General features: G+C 53.8%; 1 protein-coding gene across 3 annotated transcripts; it reads left to right on the top strand.

The window, feature by feature from the left end:
* Window positions 1-1394: 1394 nt before the first annotated feature.
* BTBD19 (BTB domain containing 19) lies at window positions 1395-16610 on the top strand. Of its 3 annotated transcripts, none has more exons than XM_027838080.1 (9): window positions 8264-8933; window positions 10180-10399; window positions 10512-10599; window positions 12058-12134; window positions 12410-12469; window positions 14270-14338; window positions 14457-14588; window positions 14861-14986; window positions 15295-16610. In XM_027838080.1, the coding sequence occupies exons 1-9, from the start codon at window positions 8839-8841 to the stop codon at window positions 15427-15429; spliced, it is 1002 nt and encodes a 333-aa protein (XP_027693881.1). In that variant the 5' UTR covers window positions 8264-8838; the 3' UTR covers window positions 15430-16610. The 3 variants fall into 3 exon arrangements, with proteins under 3 accessions (XP_027693883.1, XP_027693881.1, XP_027693882.1); XM_027838081.1 differs by lacking the exon at window positions 8264-8933 and adding an exon at window positions 8970-9880; XM_027838082.1 differs by lacking the exons at window positions 8264-8933; window positions 12058-12134 and adding an exon at window positions 1395-1761 and having other exon boundaries at window positions 10512-10565.
* The last annotated feature ends 785 nt before the right edge of the window (window positions 16611-17395 follow it).

Genomic DNA, 17395 nt, shown 5'->3' with positions numbered 1-17395 from the left:
CTATAAATATTTTTGTACATGTGAGTCCTTTTCCTTGTTGTTTTTTTATTTCTTTAGGGATACAGACCTAGAAGTGGTTTTGCTGGGTCAAAGGGTATGCACATTTTTGTAGCCTTTTGGGCGTAGTTCCAAATTGCTTTCCAGAATGATTGGATCAGTTCACAATTCCACCAACAATGTATTAGTGTTCCAATTTTTCCACATCATCTCCAACATTCATCATTTTCCTGTTTTGTCATGTTGGTCAATCTGATAGGTGTGATGCGGTACCTCAGAGTTGTTTGATTTGCATTTCTCTAGTCAATAGTGATTTAGAGCATTTTTTCATATGACTATAGTTAGCTTTAATTTCTTCCTCTGAAAACAGCCTGTTCATATCCTTTGACCATTTATCAATTGGGGAATGACTTGTATTCTTATAAATTTGACTCAGTTCTCTATATATTTTAGAAATGAAGCCTTTATCAGAGACACTGATTGTAAGACTTCTTTTCCAGTTTTTGCTTCTCTCCTAATCTTAGTTGCATTGGCTTTGTTTGGGCAAAAACTTTTCAATTTAATGTAATCCAAATTATCCATTTTGCATTTCATAATGTTCTCTATCTCTTGTTTGGCATAGTTCTTCTGTTCTCCATAAATCTGACAGGTAAACTATTCCTTGCTCTCCCATTTTGCTTATGGTATCAGCCTTTATATGTAAATCATGTACCCATTTTGACTTTATTTTGGTACATGGCATTTATGGTTCTCTTGGCAAAGATGCTGAAGTGGTAGGCTAAAACAGGATCTGAACCCAGGCCCTCAGACTCTCAGTCATCCCATAACTCTGCCCCTGGGACTATTGAGGGGTGTGTGCCCTGGGGCCTGCCTCCTCTTTCCTCCCTCCCTCATTCCGGGGAGAGCTAAGCTTTGTGTCAGGGATGAATCAGGAGGGAGAGAGCGGCTATCACCTGAGCTCAGCCCCAAGGGTCACCCATTGATTGGACTGAGTCAACCCAAAGGGTGGGGGTGGGGATGGGGGAGGGAGGAGATGCCAAGCCCTCCCTTCCCTGTGACCTCAGGGCTTCTGCCCCGGGCCCAGCCTGGGGTAGGGGGCGCTGCGGGGGCTCAGGGGCCTGGGCTGCTGCCCCTTCCTGGCCAGGCCAGGGTCCCGGGGCACCTAGCCGCTGCTGCTTAGCCCGGCCAGCCTGGGGTCTTGCGCGGCGGCGCCGGGCCTGGCGGCACATGGGTCAGGCTGCCCCATTGGAGCTCGAGAAGCTCAGCCCGGTGGTGGCTGCGGCGCTGCCCAGGGAAGGAGGGCGCCTGGAGGGGAGGCTCCTGGAGCGCTGGGCACAGCGCCCGGGAGGGGCTGGCCCGGACCTCAGTGACCGGAAGTGACGCCAACCCGGGGATTCCATGCCTAAGGGCTGGGAGCTCTGGGGGGGCCCGGCCGGGGCTGTCTGGGGCCGGGACCCCCCGCGCCAACTGCGGCGGCAACAGCATTTGCCTGGACCCAGCCCGCGTCCGCTGCCGTTTCCTCCAGGAAGGCTCCAGATCTCGGGCCCGCAGGCGGGTGCGATCTTCTGGTTCAGGCTCGGGTTTGGGTTTGGGAGCGGGCTTGGCCGCCGCGCCTTTGACCTCGCCCCTCCCAGCCTGGATCATGGGACCCCCGGGAGGGCCGCCAGGTGGAGCTCCGGCCCAGGTGCCGCCTCACTCGGTGCAAGGAGACCCAGCCACCTTCAGGGCCGCCCTGCGGGGGCTGCTCAACTGTGCGCGCTTCAGGTGAGCCCCGGGACGGGGGCGGGAGCGGCCAGTGCCAGGTGTAACCCCAGAGGACCTTGGGCACAGGCTGAGCGTACGCCTGGGTACGCTGGTGTGAGCGCAATCTAGCAAAGCCGGTGCCCAGGAACTAGGGGCCACGGGCTGGGCCCAGGGTGCCCGGGGGCGAGTGGTCTGCAAGGCACGCATGTGTCGCACTTACTGTGTGAGACAGTGCTTGTGTGACAGGGTGTGTGAGTGCATGTGTGCACCGTACCTGTGCCCGAGGGAACCGGACCTTGCGTGTGCCTGGGGAACGCCCTCTCCCAGCTCTGCCAGGGATTTCCCTGAGCCTCCAACTTGCCCTTGACTAAGACTACCCACCACCCCTAAAGCATCCCCGACAACGGGTCATACGACTTGTGCTTGAAGACTCCCTTCAACGGGGAGGCCACTGCCTTCTGTAGCAAACAGTTCCACTTCTGCACAGCTCTCAGCGCCAGGAAGATTCTCCTGCAATTCAGTCTCTGTAGTCTCCCCTCTGCCCTCTGGGGCCTCACCCAAGAAGGCCCATTTTTCTGACCTCTGGCACAGTCCCAGGGATACTTGAAGATACCGCTCTGCTGGCCTCTCTGAGTTTCCCCCCAAACATGGCTAGCTCCTTCCCCCAGTCCTCCTCCCTGCCCATTTTAGTCACCCTCCCCAGACGCTGTCCAGCTTATCAATGTCCTCAAACAACCGAATCACCCAGAGCCAAGCAAAGTCTCCCAGGAGTGGTTGGCCCTGGGCCTAGACAAGCAGGATTCTCCCCTCTTTATTCCTGGAAACTTGGCCTCTCTTATGGCAGCCCAAGCTCCAGCTCCTACTGTATTACTGAATCTGGAAGGATCCTTGGAAATCAGAACTTTCCCATTTTACAGAGCAAGAAACTGAGGCCAGAGTGAGGAAGGGATTTGCTTGAGGTAACACAGGTGGGATGAGATGGGGTGGTGAACACACTTTCAAGGTGGGTCCCCTGACTTCAAAGCTCCCCCACCTCCATCACTCCTCAGCCTAGAGGGTAGCCTCATGGGACCCCTCTATACTCCGAACATGTCCCTTCCCTCCCCTCATGCAATCCCAACTGGCCTTCTCAAACCCAGATGGGACTCTGACCACTAGTAGTGGGTAGCAGTGCTAGCTTTGGGGCTTCCACAGATGGCATAAGAGAAAGAGTGTAAGTTTTAGAGCCAAAGACCTGGGTTCGAATCCCAGCTCTGCCATTTGTTCTGCATAGGGCCCTTGCTTGTCTCAATCTAGGCTTCTATAAGTCCTCCAGTCCAGGCAGAGGTGTGGGCACACTGGGCATGGGGTACAGTGAGGCTGGTGGACAGCAGTCAGCCTCAGCAGGGAGAAGAGGTCAGTGCGCATCTGACAGGGGTAGGGACAGGTCCAGAGTGGAGAGGAACTGTCCAGCTCTCATGACTTGCCTAGGGGTCAAAGTTAACCTAAGGACCTCCATGAAAGCAGGGAGTCGTATGTACAAGGCTAATTCTGGCCTCGTCTTCTCCCTGGCACTTCTACCCTGGTGGTGCCCTGGGAGTCTCCTGCTCAGCTCTACTGCCTAGAGAAGCTAGGCTTGCCAAAGCACTTGAGCATACCACAGCTAGGGAAACCATTATGCTCCCCATTTTATAGAGGAGAAAACTGAGGCTCAGAGAAAGGGCTTTACACATTAAGTAGCACACCTGAGTCCAGCCCAGGTCTTCAGACTCCCAACAGCAAGAAGGATCCTTAGATATCACCCAGGTCAGCATTTCATTTTACAGATAGGAAAACTGAAGACCAGAGAGGGAATAAGAGTTGGCCATGGCCACACGAACAGTTAAGAGCTGGGATCCAGGGCTCCCTTCACAGCCTTCTATCAAGAGCACTTTTTTTTTTGAGAATGTATTGTGTGCTACCTAAAGAAGTAGTGAGCCCTGTAGAAGTAGTGAGAAGTAGTGAGTAGAATATCTTCCTGGAGATATTCTAGCAGAATCTGGATGAGCACTTGCTGGGCATTTTTTTTCTGGTTTTTTTTTTTAATTAGTTTATTTTGATTTATCATCAATCACTTCCATATGCTTTTGAGTTTAAAATTTTTCTCCCTCTTCCTCCCCACTGCCCTCCCCAAGATGGTGCACAATCTGATATAGGCTATACATATACATTCCTATTAAACATATTTTCACGTTAGTGTTGTTGTAAGTAGGAATTAGATCCAATAGGAGGAACCACCAGAAAATAAGAAACAAAGCTCAACAGAAGAAAAAAAAATAGCAAATAGTATGCTTTGATCTGCATTCAAACTCCATAGTTCTTTCTTTGGATGTGGATAGCATTTTCCATCACAAGGCCTTTGGAGATGTCTTAGATCCTTGTATTGCTGGGAAGGGTTAAGTTTATCAATATTAGTCATCACACAACGTGGCTGTTATTGTGTACAATGTTCTCTTGGTTCTGCTCACTTCACTCAGCATCAGACCATACAAGTCTTTCCAGGTTTTTCTGAAGTCAGCCTGTTCATCATTTCTTATAGCACAATAGTATTCCATTACATTCATATACCACAACTTGTTTAGCCATTCCCCAATTGATGGGCATCCTCTCAATTTGCCACCACAAAAAGAGCTGCTATAAATATGTTTGTACATGTGGTCCTTTTCCCATTTGTATGATCTCTTTGGGATACAGCCCTAGAAGTGCTATTGCTGGGTCAAAGGGTGTGCACATTTTTATAGCCCTTTGGGCATAGTTCCAAATTGTTCTCCAGAATGGTTGGATCATTTCACAACTCCACTGGGCATTTCTTTCAGATACATCTTGGATAAGTGCCTCTAAGGGCTTTTCTAACTCAGGTTCAATGATTCTGATTCTGCAGGACTCTGGGCAGTAGTAGGGTTAGGCACAATGGCAATGTCCCCGCCCTTGACAGAGGCACCTATGTATGAGTCCAAGCAGTAGGAAGCCCAGTGCTGAGTGACAAGTCATTGAGACAGTCTGTTGTCCTGCTGGGAGGGAGGGAGGAGGAAAAGAGGAAGGATGAAGCCACCAAGAGCTGGGGGGAGCAAAGAAAGCTTCTCAGAGGAGGGGGATAATCATGGAAGGAAAGGCAGAAGCATCCAGGGGGTACTTGGGACAAAGGGATCCTCTTGGGGACAGTCTTAAATGCCAAGCTAAAGAGGTTGGAGAGTGAGGTGTGATGTCATGAAGCTAGTGCTGAAGAAAGACTAGTGTGGAGGAAGGATTGGATAAAGGACTGGAGGCTGGAGGTTGGAGGCAAGTGACTCAGGTTTCAGTCTTGGTGACTCAGAGGATGGAGGAGGTTTGTGGGAGGAAGAGAATGAGTTGGAGGCTGGATGGAGATGAGGGTGCCCTACTGAGCTGGGGGACCACTGCTGCGTGGTGAGGCACCCCAGAGGCTGTTAGCATGAGCCTGGGCTAGCTCAGGACTGGCCAGCCACCGGGCAGATGACAAAGGTTGGGGGTGGGGCTAGCCACCACCATCCCTTCTTATTTCAGTTCTCACTTCAGCTGTTCTTCCTAAGAGAGGGGGAGTGTGAGTGTCCCCCCTCTGGCTCTCTGCTGTTCCTTGCTGTTCACTAACACTCCTTCCCTAATTCAGCCTGGATTCCAAAGCTTCCAAACTCCATGATCTTCCAGTTTCCCTGTGGGATGGAGGGTGCCTGTTTGGGTCTACTCAGAGAAGGCCCCATTTGGTCCTTGTCTCTGACTGGCTCTGGACATGACTGGGTCTGCCTGAAGAAGCTTAGCCTTTCCTCCTCTACCCAGCTTTGCAACCTCACCAGGGCACCCAATGGCACATCCATTTTTGAGGCAGAGACCCTGTCTGTGGTTGTCCTGTCGGAGCCTTGGATGGTAGGGAACATTTTCCTGCTTCAGTCAATGAGGACCCTACCCACACTTCTCTCAGGAGAAGCTGTATGGTACCAGGTGATGTCTAGGGGTGCTCAGCACCTAGGAAGCGTCCTGATTGGCTAATGGGGATTGGAGAATTGGGTCACTGACTGTGGGGGGAGTGCTCTAGAATAGGTAGCCTAATGAGATGGCCCAGGACCAGAAAGGACAAGCAGTGACTGGCTTTTCTGGGCCATCAAAGACTGATCCTTCCATCTGTGCTGGGAGGAGGCATAAGGAAAGGAGGAGATCCTTGTCCTGCCCTCAAGCAGCACATAGTCTAATTTGGCTTCATGCCTGGAGGCAGGAAGCCTGCTTTGCTGGCATCTGACCCTGGCCAAATCACCTAGCTCTCTGCCGTGTGACCAGCTCTGTGCTTGGCACCAATGGGCAATGTTATAAATACAGGATTGGGGAGGCCAAGGATCTGGAGGTTTTAGGAGACCCCAGGCTCAATATAAATCAAAGTATGGCATGACAGGTGAGAAGGTTAATGAGCAGAGCTTCCAGGAATAGGGAGGCCATGGTCCCCCTGAGCTCTGCTTGGGGCAGATATCCTCTGCAGTGCCGTGGTCAGTCCTGGGCATCCCTGAATAGGCAGGATGTGATTGAGGAGCGGTGTGTCCAGAGGAAGGGCCTGGAGTCCTGTTTAGGAGAATCTCTTGGAGGAACTGAACATTTTTAGGCTGTAGAAGAGGGAAGATCAAGGGGAAAGACATGTGGAAGACACATCCTCATGGAGTAGAAGGGTCAGACCTGTTCTATTTGGCCCCTAATGGCAGAATTGGGGGCAATGTGGGAGGGAGGATTTGTCAAGAGGCAAATTTAGGGTCCATTTATGGAAGAATTTCCTCACCATGCGAGCTATCCCAGAGTGGAAGGGCTGCCAGTGGAGGAAGTGAGCTCCCTGTCACTGGAGGTCTGCAAGCACAGGCTAGGTGCGCTTTTGTGCGGCAGCTGCAGATATAGCAACTCTTGGTCAGTTATAGGCTGGATTACATGACCTCCAAGCCTTGCTCTGTGAGCCTGTCCTCCAAGGCTCTAGATGCTGTGACCCCATGGGTGCTTCAGACTCTGAAGGGAGGAGGCTAGGGAGGGTGGTGATTCGTGTGGGCTGGGCTGTCAGGAGAGCAGTAGCAGGAGGCAGGGCAGGGCAGGACCAGCAGATTGCTTCTCCCACTTTCCCTGTGGTGCTTGTCCCCAGCCATCTTCCAGGTCTTGGTTGGTTTTCCTGGCTGGGGCCCAATTGAGTAGTGCCTTGAGCAGGCTATTGGCATAATGTCCTTGCCTTGCACAGACCAGTCCAGGGAAGTGCCAGGTTGGGAGTGGGATGGGGAGGGTAGATTCCTGGGTGGGAGGGAGGTCAGCTTGGTTCTCTCTCGGGCTGGCCTCTGCTTTTCTACTCCAGGCAGGACAGGAGTGCTGCACTGAACTTAGCCCCAGGGTGATGGACACCAGCAGCTATGCCCCGGTCCCATCCTCTGACTGCCATTGAAATAGGATGAAGGAGTTCCCAGCATCCCTGCTGAGGGGGAAGGATCTACTGGGACAGACAACCTCTGGTCTAACCTTGTCTCATCCATCCCGGGCCCCCTCTCCTCTCCCCTCCAGTGGTAGCAAGAATGATGCAGGATTTGGGATCAAGGGTCTTGGGTTCCAATCTTGGCTTTGCACTTATTACCTATATGATTTTTGGTCTCTCTCTGAGACTCAGTTTCTTCTTCTGTCTTAGACAAGACAGGCCCTTCTAACCCTAGAGCTCAGGCCACTCCCCCTCCTTTCCAGCCCCTCCCCCCCAACCCTGCCTGGGGTCCAGATGGGCTGCCTGAGGGGGAGGGGGAGGTTTTGGATTAGAGACTCTGGTGACTTTGTAGGCTTCAAGGTCCCTGGCAGTGCCCTGGGCTGGGCCTATGAAGTTCAGATTCGGTGACTTTCCCCTCTTTTCTCCTGCCCCACACAGATGGAGCCTTGCCAGTGCTCTCTCCCCTCCTTTGGAGGGTTGGCAGCTGGGCTCCTCCTTGGCCTGCTCTAGGTCTCCTGCTGGGATCCCAGCCATGGAGACTGTGCTGGACAGGGTAGCCTGGAAGCTCCCAAAGGCTGCTTGCAGGTGACAGAGACCTTGGAACCACCAGGCTCATCGGACCCAGGCTAGTGAATGCCACTGAAAAGCAGTGGAGTAAGGTGCCCTGGAGGGGGGTGCACTGGGCAGGCCCTCCTCCTCCCTGGACCCTGACCTCAAGTACCTCCTCTAGGCAGGGCAGAGGGGGCTGAAACCTAGGCCAGGGGAACAGGTAAGTCTTTCTAGCCTTGTGGGTGATTTGTCTGGGTTTGTGCAGGGCCAGAAGATGGGAAAAGGGGGTGCCTCAAGTACCCTGAGGAGGCAGGTTAACCATTAATGAGAGGTTTAGTGTCAATGTCAGCTTGGCAGGAGGTCTTCAGTGGAGTGCCCCAGGGATCTGCTGAGCCCTGAACTGTTTAACATTTTTTGTCTTTTTTTTTTTTTAAGGCAATCAGAGTTAAGTGACTTGTCTAGGGTCATACAGCTAGAACCTGTCTGAGGCCGGGTTTGAACTCAGGTCCTTTTGACTCCAGGGCTGGTGCTCTATCCACCTCACCACCTAGCTGCCCCTGTTTAACATTTTAATCAATGGCTCAGATACTGGTAAAGATCAAACATTTATCATATCTTTAGGTAACATACAGAACTGGCACATTGGATGACATAGGACCCAAAACAATCTTGACGGGCAAGAAGATTGAGCCAAATCTAATAGGATAACTTCATTACAAATGGGAGGCCTGAAACTTGGTCCCAAAAATCAACTTTCCAAGTGGAGAGAGGAAGAGAGTAGTTAGACAGCTCTTGTTCCGAAAAAGATCTGGGGATTTGAGTGGACCCCTAGCTCAATATGAGTCATCAGGGTGATGGGGGCAGCCAAGAAAAGGAATTTAACAATTCAAAGGGCCTACATAGGAACATGGAATCTCCTGCCTGGATTGACTCTGCCCTGGTCAGTCAATCAGTCAGTCAATTAGCAGGTCAGGCCTCATCGGCATCACTGGGTGATGTCACACAGGGGGTACAGATCGCTGTCCTCAAGCCTCCCTGAGCTGCCATGTGGAAGAGGGCTCAGCCTTCCCTAGAAGGCAGGAACAGGACCCATGGAAGGGAAGCTACAGAGACTGGTTGAGGCTGGACTTGTCATGGGAGCTGTCCCAGAGTGGAAGGTGCAGCCTCAGGTGGTGATCAGAACCAGGTGAGGCTGGATGCCCGCCCTTTCTATGGCTCTGGATTGGACCAGACGCCTTCTTCCAATTCTAAGAGTTGGTCTGGGTTCTTGAGGGTGACCCTGGGTTCTTGGAGGTGGTTTGGGGCATATGGTAGCAAGGATGGCCCACGGAACATGCTAGGCAACTGAAGCCTGAGAGAGCCACCCCCCCAGCCCACTGGGCCTCCCAGGGGACTCCCTGGAGCTGGGAGGATGGAGGCACCTTCCCCTCCCCCCCCCAGCAGGGGCTACAGCTGCATCAGCGCCACCCCCGCTGGCTCTAGTGTGGAACCCCAGGCTTTCTGATTTCTCTTTAACTCTTAACCCTTTCAAAGAGCATGTTAGGAAAGTGGGCGTAGCGCAGCCAGGTCTCTGGTGGAAACCTGTGGGTGGCAAATTTTACCAACTCCTCATCATTTCCTTCCCTCCTCCTCTGACCCAAGCCCCCAGCAGCTGTGGGCTCCAGCAGCAGGAGTGGCCAATCCCCAACCCAGGCCCTGACCCCCAAAGACCCTGTCCTGGTCCTAACGTCCAAGACGAGTCTCTCATTCACAACTGATTGATCTGGGGTGCAGAGAGGGCAAGGGATTTGTCCAAAGTTACTCAAAGTTTCCAAGATCCAGGGCTCCATTCCTGATTCCTGGTGACTGGGTCCTGTCTGGGGGAGGGTGAAGTGAAAAGGGCCTGGTGGATGCCTGGAGGACCTCGGGTCCTTGGGCCTAACTACCCCACCTCTGCCCCCACCCACTCCCTAAACATAACCTTAGACAAGATTCAAGGTCTGGCTAGGAGGGGGTGGAGGGGCCTCCTTGCGGTAGTGGTGGAACCCAGTGAGGAAACGCTGAGTTAGCAGCCCCAGAAAAGGTGTGGGCTTGTCTTCAAGGTCCCAGGATGCTAGCCCCAGTGTGTACCTCTCTGCATCCTGCCTTTCAAAGGTACGTGGGGATGGGCATGAGTCACACAGCCCGGGAGGCTGGAAAGCTCTTTCCATCCCTAGAGAAGGCCAGCTCAGGCCTGGGGGAGGCTGGCTGTTCTCTGCCCCCTGCAGACCACTGACTGTTACTGTCCCATGGCTGCCTAGCATTCCCCTAGCATCCTATTCTGATTCCTGAGAGCAGGCCCAGCTCCCCAGGGTGGTTCAGCCAAGCCTGAGGGGCTGAAGCCTGGATGACCAGGGTGGGCCGGGGATCCTTGGGGCCCCTAACTCAGACCAGTCTCCATTTATCTCTCCCAGTGATGTGCGGTTCTTGGTGGGCCAAGACCGGAGGGAAGTGTTGGCCCATCGCTGCCTGCTGAGCTCCCGTTGCGACTACTTCCGCCAGCTCCTGAGTGCTGAGAACCCTGTGGGGGGTGCCCCAGAGGAGCCTGTAGTCCTGGCTGATGTACCCCCTGAGGCCTTTTTAACGGTGCTGGAGTTCCTCTACACCAATAGCATCACCTTGGACAGGCGCACAGTAGGTGGAGGGGGCTGGCAGGGGTGGGAGTAACATTCCAGGCCCCTCCCTGGGCCATCCATTCTGAACCCTGCCTCTCCCTGACCTCGGCCCCACCCCTCCTCACTGACAGGTCCTGGAAGTGCTGATTTCATCGCTGGAATATGGGCTGTCTGAGCTTCGAGAGGTAGGGGGATGGGGAGGCAGGCTGGCAATGCCAGGTAAGGGCCCCCTAGGGCAACCTCCAATGCTTTGGTAGGTGAGCCGCTTCCTGGCCAGGCCGGGCAGGGAGAGGGCGAGGGTCTGATTCGAGTACTGTGCCTGGAGAAGTTGAGATGGGCCCAGAGGGGCAGGAAGGTACATTGTGGGGAGTGATAGGGCTTTAGGCAGAAGACAGGGGTTTAAATCTTGACCATCTACTCACTCCCTTTGTGATGCCGGTAAGTCATCTCTCCTAGCCTCAGTTTCCCCCTCTGTAAAATGAGAGGCCTTTTGAACTCCTCCCCAGTTCTGTTCATCTGGCTTCAGGCTTGCCCCATTGGCTGCCTTGGAATCTTCAAGAGGGGAGAAGTTAGAGCTTTGGGTGAGGGGTTTAAGGAGATGAGGGAGCGGGGGAGGCTGGGAGCTTGGACCTAAGTGGGGGCGGCTATGACAGCGAGGGGTTAGGATTGCCCCCAAATCCAGCCTTCACCATGTGTGGGGGTCCAGGCAGGCAGGACTGGGATGGCCTATTCAGGAATTCCTGGGAATGTGCCCACTCCTGCCTGGCTCCATACTCAATTATGGGCTGGCACCTAGTAAGATGGGGCTGCTTCTCCCCACCCCAGGGTGATAGGGCAGAGGATAGGTTTGCCCTAGTATACACTGACCGTCCCCCACCACCCCTGCCCTGTTGAGCCTGCTAGAGGTCATATTCTAAGCCTGGGGCTCAGTCTTCATTCCTGCTGCCTCCTTTCCCTTTCTCAAAGCCCCCAATGCCTCAGGAAGGGTACAACAACAGGCTTGAGCCCCCCAGAAGTTGGGTGTGCTAAGTTGGTGTAATGGGCATGTTTATGTGGATGTGAGTATGTACCACATTGGCATAGGCATAGAATGGGGCTGATGGCAGCTGGCCTGAAGCTGCCCAACCTTAGAGTCCGGCCTTTGCAGCCTCATCTCCTATCCACTCCTGCACAGAAGACCCCCCACATCAGTCTGAGGTCCTCAGCAGAATGGCCAGAACTGATGGAACCCCTGTGCAATGATCAGAGATTACTATGAGTTCAGGAAACCTGTTACATGCAGCAGTAGCAGTAGCAGCTAAAGCCACTGGAAAACCTTGAGGCGTTACTGTCATTAGTCCTTTGGGGCCCCCAGATCCAGAAGTCCTGGTCAATGCACTGTGTCTGAAGAATTCCCACCTCCACACCTTTGCACCCTCTTACATATATATACATATATATATATATACACACACACACACACACACACACACACACACACACACACATATATATATATATATATATATATATATATATATATATATATATATACTCCTATGCAATTTGGGCCCTGTATAGTCCCCCTTCGTGATCCAGGGAAGAGCCAACCTCATCAGGACTGGCCAGCTCCCCAGTCTTCAGCCCCTCCCCCGGAGCCCTGGCTCACCCCATGGAGGTGTTTTTACCTCTTTCCAGGGATGGGCAGAGAATATTCCCTGTACAACTGGAGCCTGAGTAACATGGTCTTGAAGAGTGAGGACCACAGACTTAAGGCAAGAAAGGACCTTGTTTTTAAATGAGGGAAACAGCTCCAACAGGACAGGGGTTTGACCAAGGTCACATAAGGAGCAGGATTTGAACCTAGGTGTGATAGTTTCATGTCATTTGTTGGGGGGCAGCCTGGGAGAGGCCTGTCACTGCCTGAATGTGTGGGCCCCTTCTCTCCTGGGACATCCCATGGTGTTGGAGGGAGGAGGGAGCTGGTGGGGCTAAAGAGGGTTTGTCTTCTTCTCCTCTCCCCAAACCCCTGCCTCTGTCTCTACCCCAGCTGTGTGTGGAATTTGTGGTGCAGAACCTGGACATGGAGCTGGTCTGTGAGGCCCTGCAGGTGAGTCCAGATCCCCAATCTCCCTCATCCACACATGCACCCCCACACCTAGCCCCAGCCACATGAGGAAGAGAAGGCAAGGGCCCAGCAGGCCTCATGATTATGATCACAGGGACCGGTCTGGTTGAGTGACTGCAGATGGGAACATCTGCAGGTGGGTGTGGGAGGGACCCCCAATGCCTGGGAGGGGGCTGAGTTGCCAGTGTCAGAATGGTGGGTTTCTGTGAGCCCTGGGCAGGTCCTCATTGGAGTGGCCTTAGGTCTCTGCACCTGCAGCAGTTTCTTACCCTTCAAAGCCCAGCTCCAGAGCTCTGACCCTCCTTGACTATAGTGCAGACAGCCTCCTTGTTTTTTTTTCTGTCTCCCAGACTGGGAGCCCCCTGAGACCAGAGCCTGAGGCTGTTCCTGTCCCCCTTAGATTGGGAGCCTCCTGAGGGCAGGAGACAGCTTGTCACGACTCTTTCTCTTATGAGAGGTGTGTGTGTGTGTTGGCGTAGGGGGTGGTGGTGTGGGGGTATGTGTAGGTGTGTCAAATAATCATCGAAGTGCCTGTGAGGCTGGGCCCTGCCAACCTGACTTTTGTGAGGATGTGAAATGCCAGTCAGGGCCCTGGGGACTGGCCCCTGCCCTGGCCACTTGTTAAGCCAAACACACCCCTAGGGATTGATTGCTCACTCAGGCTGGGACCCCCTGGGAGTCACAGAGAAGGGTAAGGTGCTCAGGCCCCAGGGCTAAGAATAGCTGTAACCCTCCTGACCTTCACCTTTCACTGTTTCCTGTTGTGATAAACAGGAGGCTGTGGCCTGTGACCGAAGCTGTATCCATCGAGCCCCTCAGCCTGCTGCTGTCCCTCCCCCCATTTCCTCATTTGTAAATGTTCGGCATGGGCCTTGCCTACCCATCCCTCTCCAATATGTGTAGAGGGGCCAAGGGGTGAGGACACCTCAGTTTGTCCTTGGCCCATCTGTGTCATGGGCATGATCAGGTTCCCTATCTTCTCCCCTCTCCCTTCCCCCCACCCCTGTTGTTCGGAAAACACGCAGTAAACCAGAAAGCCTCTTAGCCACAGCTGGGGTGGTTATGAATAATTCCTGGCCTCGATATGAAGCTATCTCAGCGTCAGCAGCTGCTGGTGTTGATGCTGCTTTGACGCTCCTCCCCTCTGGGTCCCCACCCTCCACCTGGCTGGCAAACCGTGTCTGCCAGAGGCCTGTTCTCAGCTCTTCCATGAACCTTTAGGCTTGCCTCGAACCAGGACCATCGATGCATCCATCTGCAGGCTTCTAGAAAGACTCCCTCCTGCTCTAAAGCTATGTTCCCATGATCCATCCTGCTAGGACAAACTTCCACTCCCTCCCATTTCACAGGAAGGGAACAAGCATTTAAGTGTGCCAGGAGCCGTTTTAGAAATATTTCATTTGGGGGCAGCTAGGTGGCGCAGTGGACAGAGCACCAGCTCTGAAGTCAGGAGGACCTGAGTTCAAATAGGGCCTCAGACCAAACATTGACACTTACTAGCTGTGTGACCCTGGGCAAGTCACTTAATGCCAATTGCCTAAAAAATAAAATAAAAAAAAGAAAGAAATATTTCATTTGATCCTCACGTGTTGCTGCTATTACCCTCATTTTAGAGGGGAGGAAACTGAGGTAGGAGTTAAGTGACTTGCCCAGGGTTCCATGGCTGGTAGTGTCTGACACCACATTTGAACTCAGATCCTCCTGAGAGAGGCTAGACCGGAAGCCTGCTCTCCCCTCTGGGGCAGCCCCGGCTTGAGCCTCACCTCCCTGTGTCCTGGACAGGTGGCAGTGACCTTCGGGTTGCGGCAGTTGCGGGAGAAGTGCCTGAATTTCATCGAGCGTCATGCCCAGGTACCGCCAAGGCCGCCTAGCCCGGGTCGGGGGGGGGGGGGGGGGGGGGGGGGGGGGGGGGGGGGGGGGGGGGGGGCGGCAGGGAGGGGACGGCCCTGAGCCCGTGCTGCCTTGGCAGGACGTGCTGAGGACCCCAGCCTTCCACGAGCTCTCCCCGGCCGCCTTGTTAGCAGTGCTGCACAGTGACCACCTGGCAGTGGATGAGGTCGAGCTTGTGGCTGCCACCCGCCACTGGGCAAGGGTCAGCTCGGTGAGCCTCGGGCCTGGGACCCCTCTTGGGCGAGTTGCCTGCCCTCTCTAGACTGCCTCAGGTTCCTCGAGGGGAGTGGACTAGCTGATCTCTGAGAAAGCATCCCGGAGAAGACCCGGACAGTTCTTGGGGGGAGGCGGGAGCCCCAGGGCAGAGCAGGGTAGGGCCTGGTCTTGGGCAGGGCTGGAGCAACCCGAGATGCGAGGCCGGGCGGGGGCGGGGCTGGAACCACCCGAGATGCGAGGCCGGGCGGGGGCGGGGCTCTCTTTCAGGCGGTGCTGGAGCAGCCGATGGGCCAGGTGGCGCAGGCCGTAGTGGGAGAGCTGCGACTACCTCTGCTGTCCCCTTCCGAGCTGAGTTCGCTGGAGGAGCAAAACCGGGTCGAGCCTTTCATACCGGTAGGGGACGACTCCCTGCGGCCGCAGGGGAGCCACTCGCTGGCTGCCAGACCCAGCCTCTCCACCCAGAAAACCCCTACTGTGTGCCCCTCGCCCCGATCTTTACGGTGCACCTCCCAGGTATCCCCTACTGTGCGTTTTCCATAGGGTGCCTTTACCATGCGACCCCCCCCACCTTCTACAAGGACTCCACAGTCCCCACTGTGCACCCTCCCCAGAGAGCCCCACCCCAAACCTCCCGTGCGTCCCTGAAGCCCCTTCCCTCGGAAGAGTTTCTTCGGTGACAGGCCCCGCCCCCCCCCCCCCAGATGGAGCAAATTGCCGAGGCCTGGAAGTACCACGCCCTGAGCCGGGGAGAAGCGACCCGGGGCATCCAGGGCCGCCGCCGAAAGGGGACCGCGCCCCGAGAGCACCACCGTTTCCTGGAATTGCTGCCCAAGTGATCGAGCTCTGGAGACTCCCCCGCCTTGCTCTGAACTACAGCTGCCGGCACCCTCTGCGCCAACGGGCGCTGCAGCTCCCGGCATCCTCCATGCTGTACCTCCCCGCCCCGTTTTGAACACCTAGACCCAGGATTACGGCTTCCACCACCTTCTTCGGGCTCTTTGACCCGGACTGGAGCTAGGCCATAATAAAGACCTAAGCATGCGGCTCCCCTCTCCCCGATCTCTCAGCGCCAGGTCCTTTATTCACTGCCTGCAACCATTCTCAGGATTTTTTATCTCTTCCTCCTCCCCCCAGATGCAGATGACTTGCCCAAGATCACCCAGCTAGTGGATGGCAAAGACAGGATTCGGAACCCTAGTGTTTGGTCCTCTAGCCCAGAGCTGTCCCCTTGTTTCGCTACATTCTTTCTAGCTTGTCAAAGCCCATGAACTCAATCACTATTTCTACGCAGATGACTCCCAGATCTATACACGCACTCCTCAACCTCTCTCCTCAGTCCCAGTCCCGAATTACCTTGTCGACACATCTCCATCTGGATGTCCCCTAGGCATCTCAAGTTCGACATGACCCGAACTGAACTCGTTATCTCCCCTTCCCCAACCCCCTCCAGGACATCATCTTCCCGTCACCTAGACTTAGGAGTTCCGTTGTAATCTTTGACTCCTCTCTCCCTCCCTCACCATAACCAACCCATCAAGTCTTGCAGTGCCATTATCCACATTTCCGGAACCTGCCCTCTCTTTTCTTAAGTAAATTTTATAATCAGCTCCGTATCGTCTAGAAACCAAAAATAAAGTTAAGGCAGCGCTAAAACCATAAAATCCAGACCGGTGTCAATGGAAGGAGACCCGTCTATTCTGATGAGAATAGAGTGAGATGGTACCAAACAGCCCACAGCAAAGCCCCGCCCCCGGGGCCCAGGGCCTCTCTCCAGCTCCCTCCAGTCTGCGCTGTCAGGTTCCTGCTTCTTCGGCTACCGGGTTCTCCTCTTGGCCTAATTGCATGTTGAGTCTTCCTCCTATGCCCTTCCACGTATCGGTTTTACGTATTTGTCATTTTGTCTGGCACAGTAATAATATTCCCTGACGCTCACAGGCCTCTCGATTCAGACATTCCGCTGCTGGGCACGTGGGTGGGTTCCATTTTTTCATTATTACGAATAAAGCTACTAGGAATATTTTTGTGTATTGTTTTTTTAACAACCATCCGTAGGCTATCGTCCCAGACGCAGGTTCACGGGGATCAGAGGGTCCGATGAGTTCTGTAGCTGGCCTTATAGATCACCAGACTGTTCTTCAGTGAGCAGCACTAACCTATCCGACCTGTCCTGATCGATCTGTCTCTGGCCTCTCCCTTTCTTAGCCAGCCTTCCAAAAGCAGCTGGAAATTCACTTCGTAGAGCACACCCTGGCAGCTAGATGCGCTGTAGAAAGAGGGCCAGGCCTGGAGTCGGGATGACTCGTCTTCGTGAAGTTTTAAATCTGACCTCGGACACTTACTAGCTGCGCTTGACCCTGCGCACGTCACTTAATCCTGTTTGCCCCAGTTTCCTCAACTGTCAAAACGGATGGCCAAGAGAAAGACAAACTACTACACTAGGTTTCCCGCGGGGGGAGGGGGGGAAACAAATCCGAACAAGACCAAGAACGTTAAGAACCACACCGAAGCAAGACAAAAAAACACTAAATACCAAAATGAAAGCTCAGGACTTAATTCTTCAACGCTCATAAAACACAAATTTCTCTGACGCGACTCCTAATCACGTACGATTCGTTAACTGAGAAAAAAAGAATGGTGAGTACTAGTTCTCCATAATTGCATTGGATGAAGTACAGCGCGGCGGCTTGAACAGTTGAGGTTATATGACTCACCCAAAATTACAACACTAGTAAGCATCAAGAACTAGAACTACCACATAACCAAAACCTCAAACACTGTAACCATACATACTCGTTTCTCTAG

The sequence above is a fragment of the Vombatus ursinus genome, unplaced genomic scaffold (assembly GCF_900497805.2).
Source record: "Vombatus ursinus unplaced genomic scaffold, bare-nosed wombat genome assembly UNPS02014825.1, whole genome shotgun sequence".
NCBI classification, from domain to species: domain Eukaryota; kingdom Metazoa; phylum Chordata; class Mammalia; order Diprotodontia; family Vombatidae; genus Vombatus; species Vombatus ursinus.
This window is presented reverse-complemented; position numbering and strand designations above follow the sequence as displayed.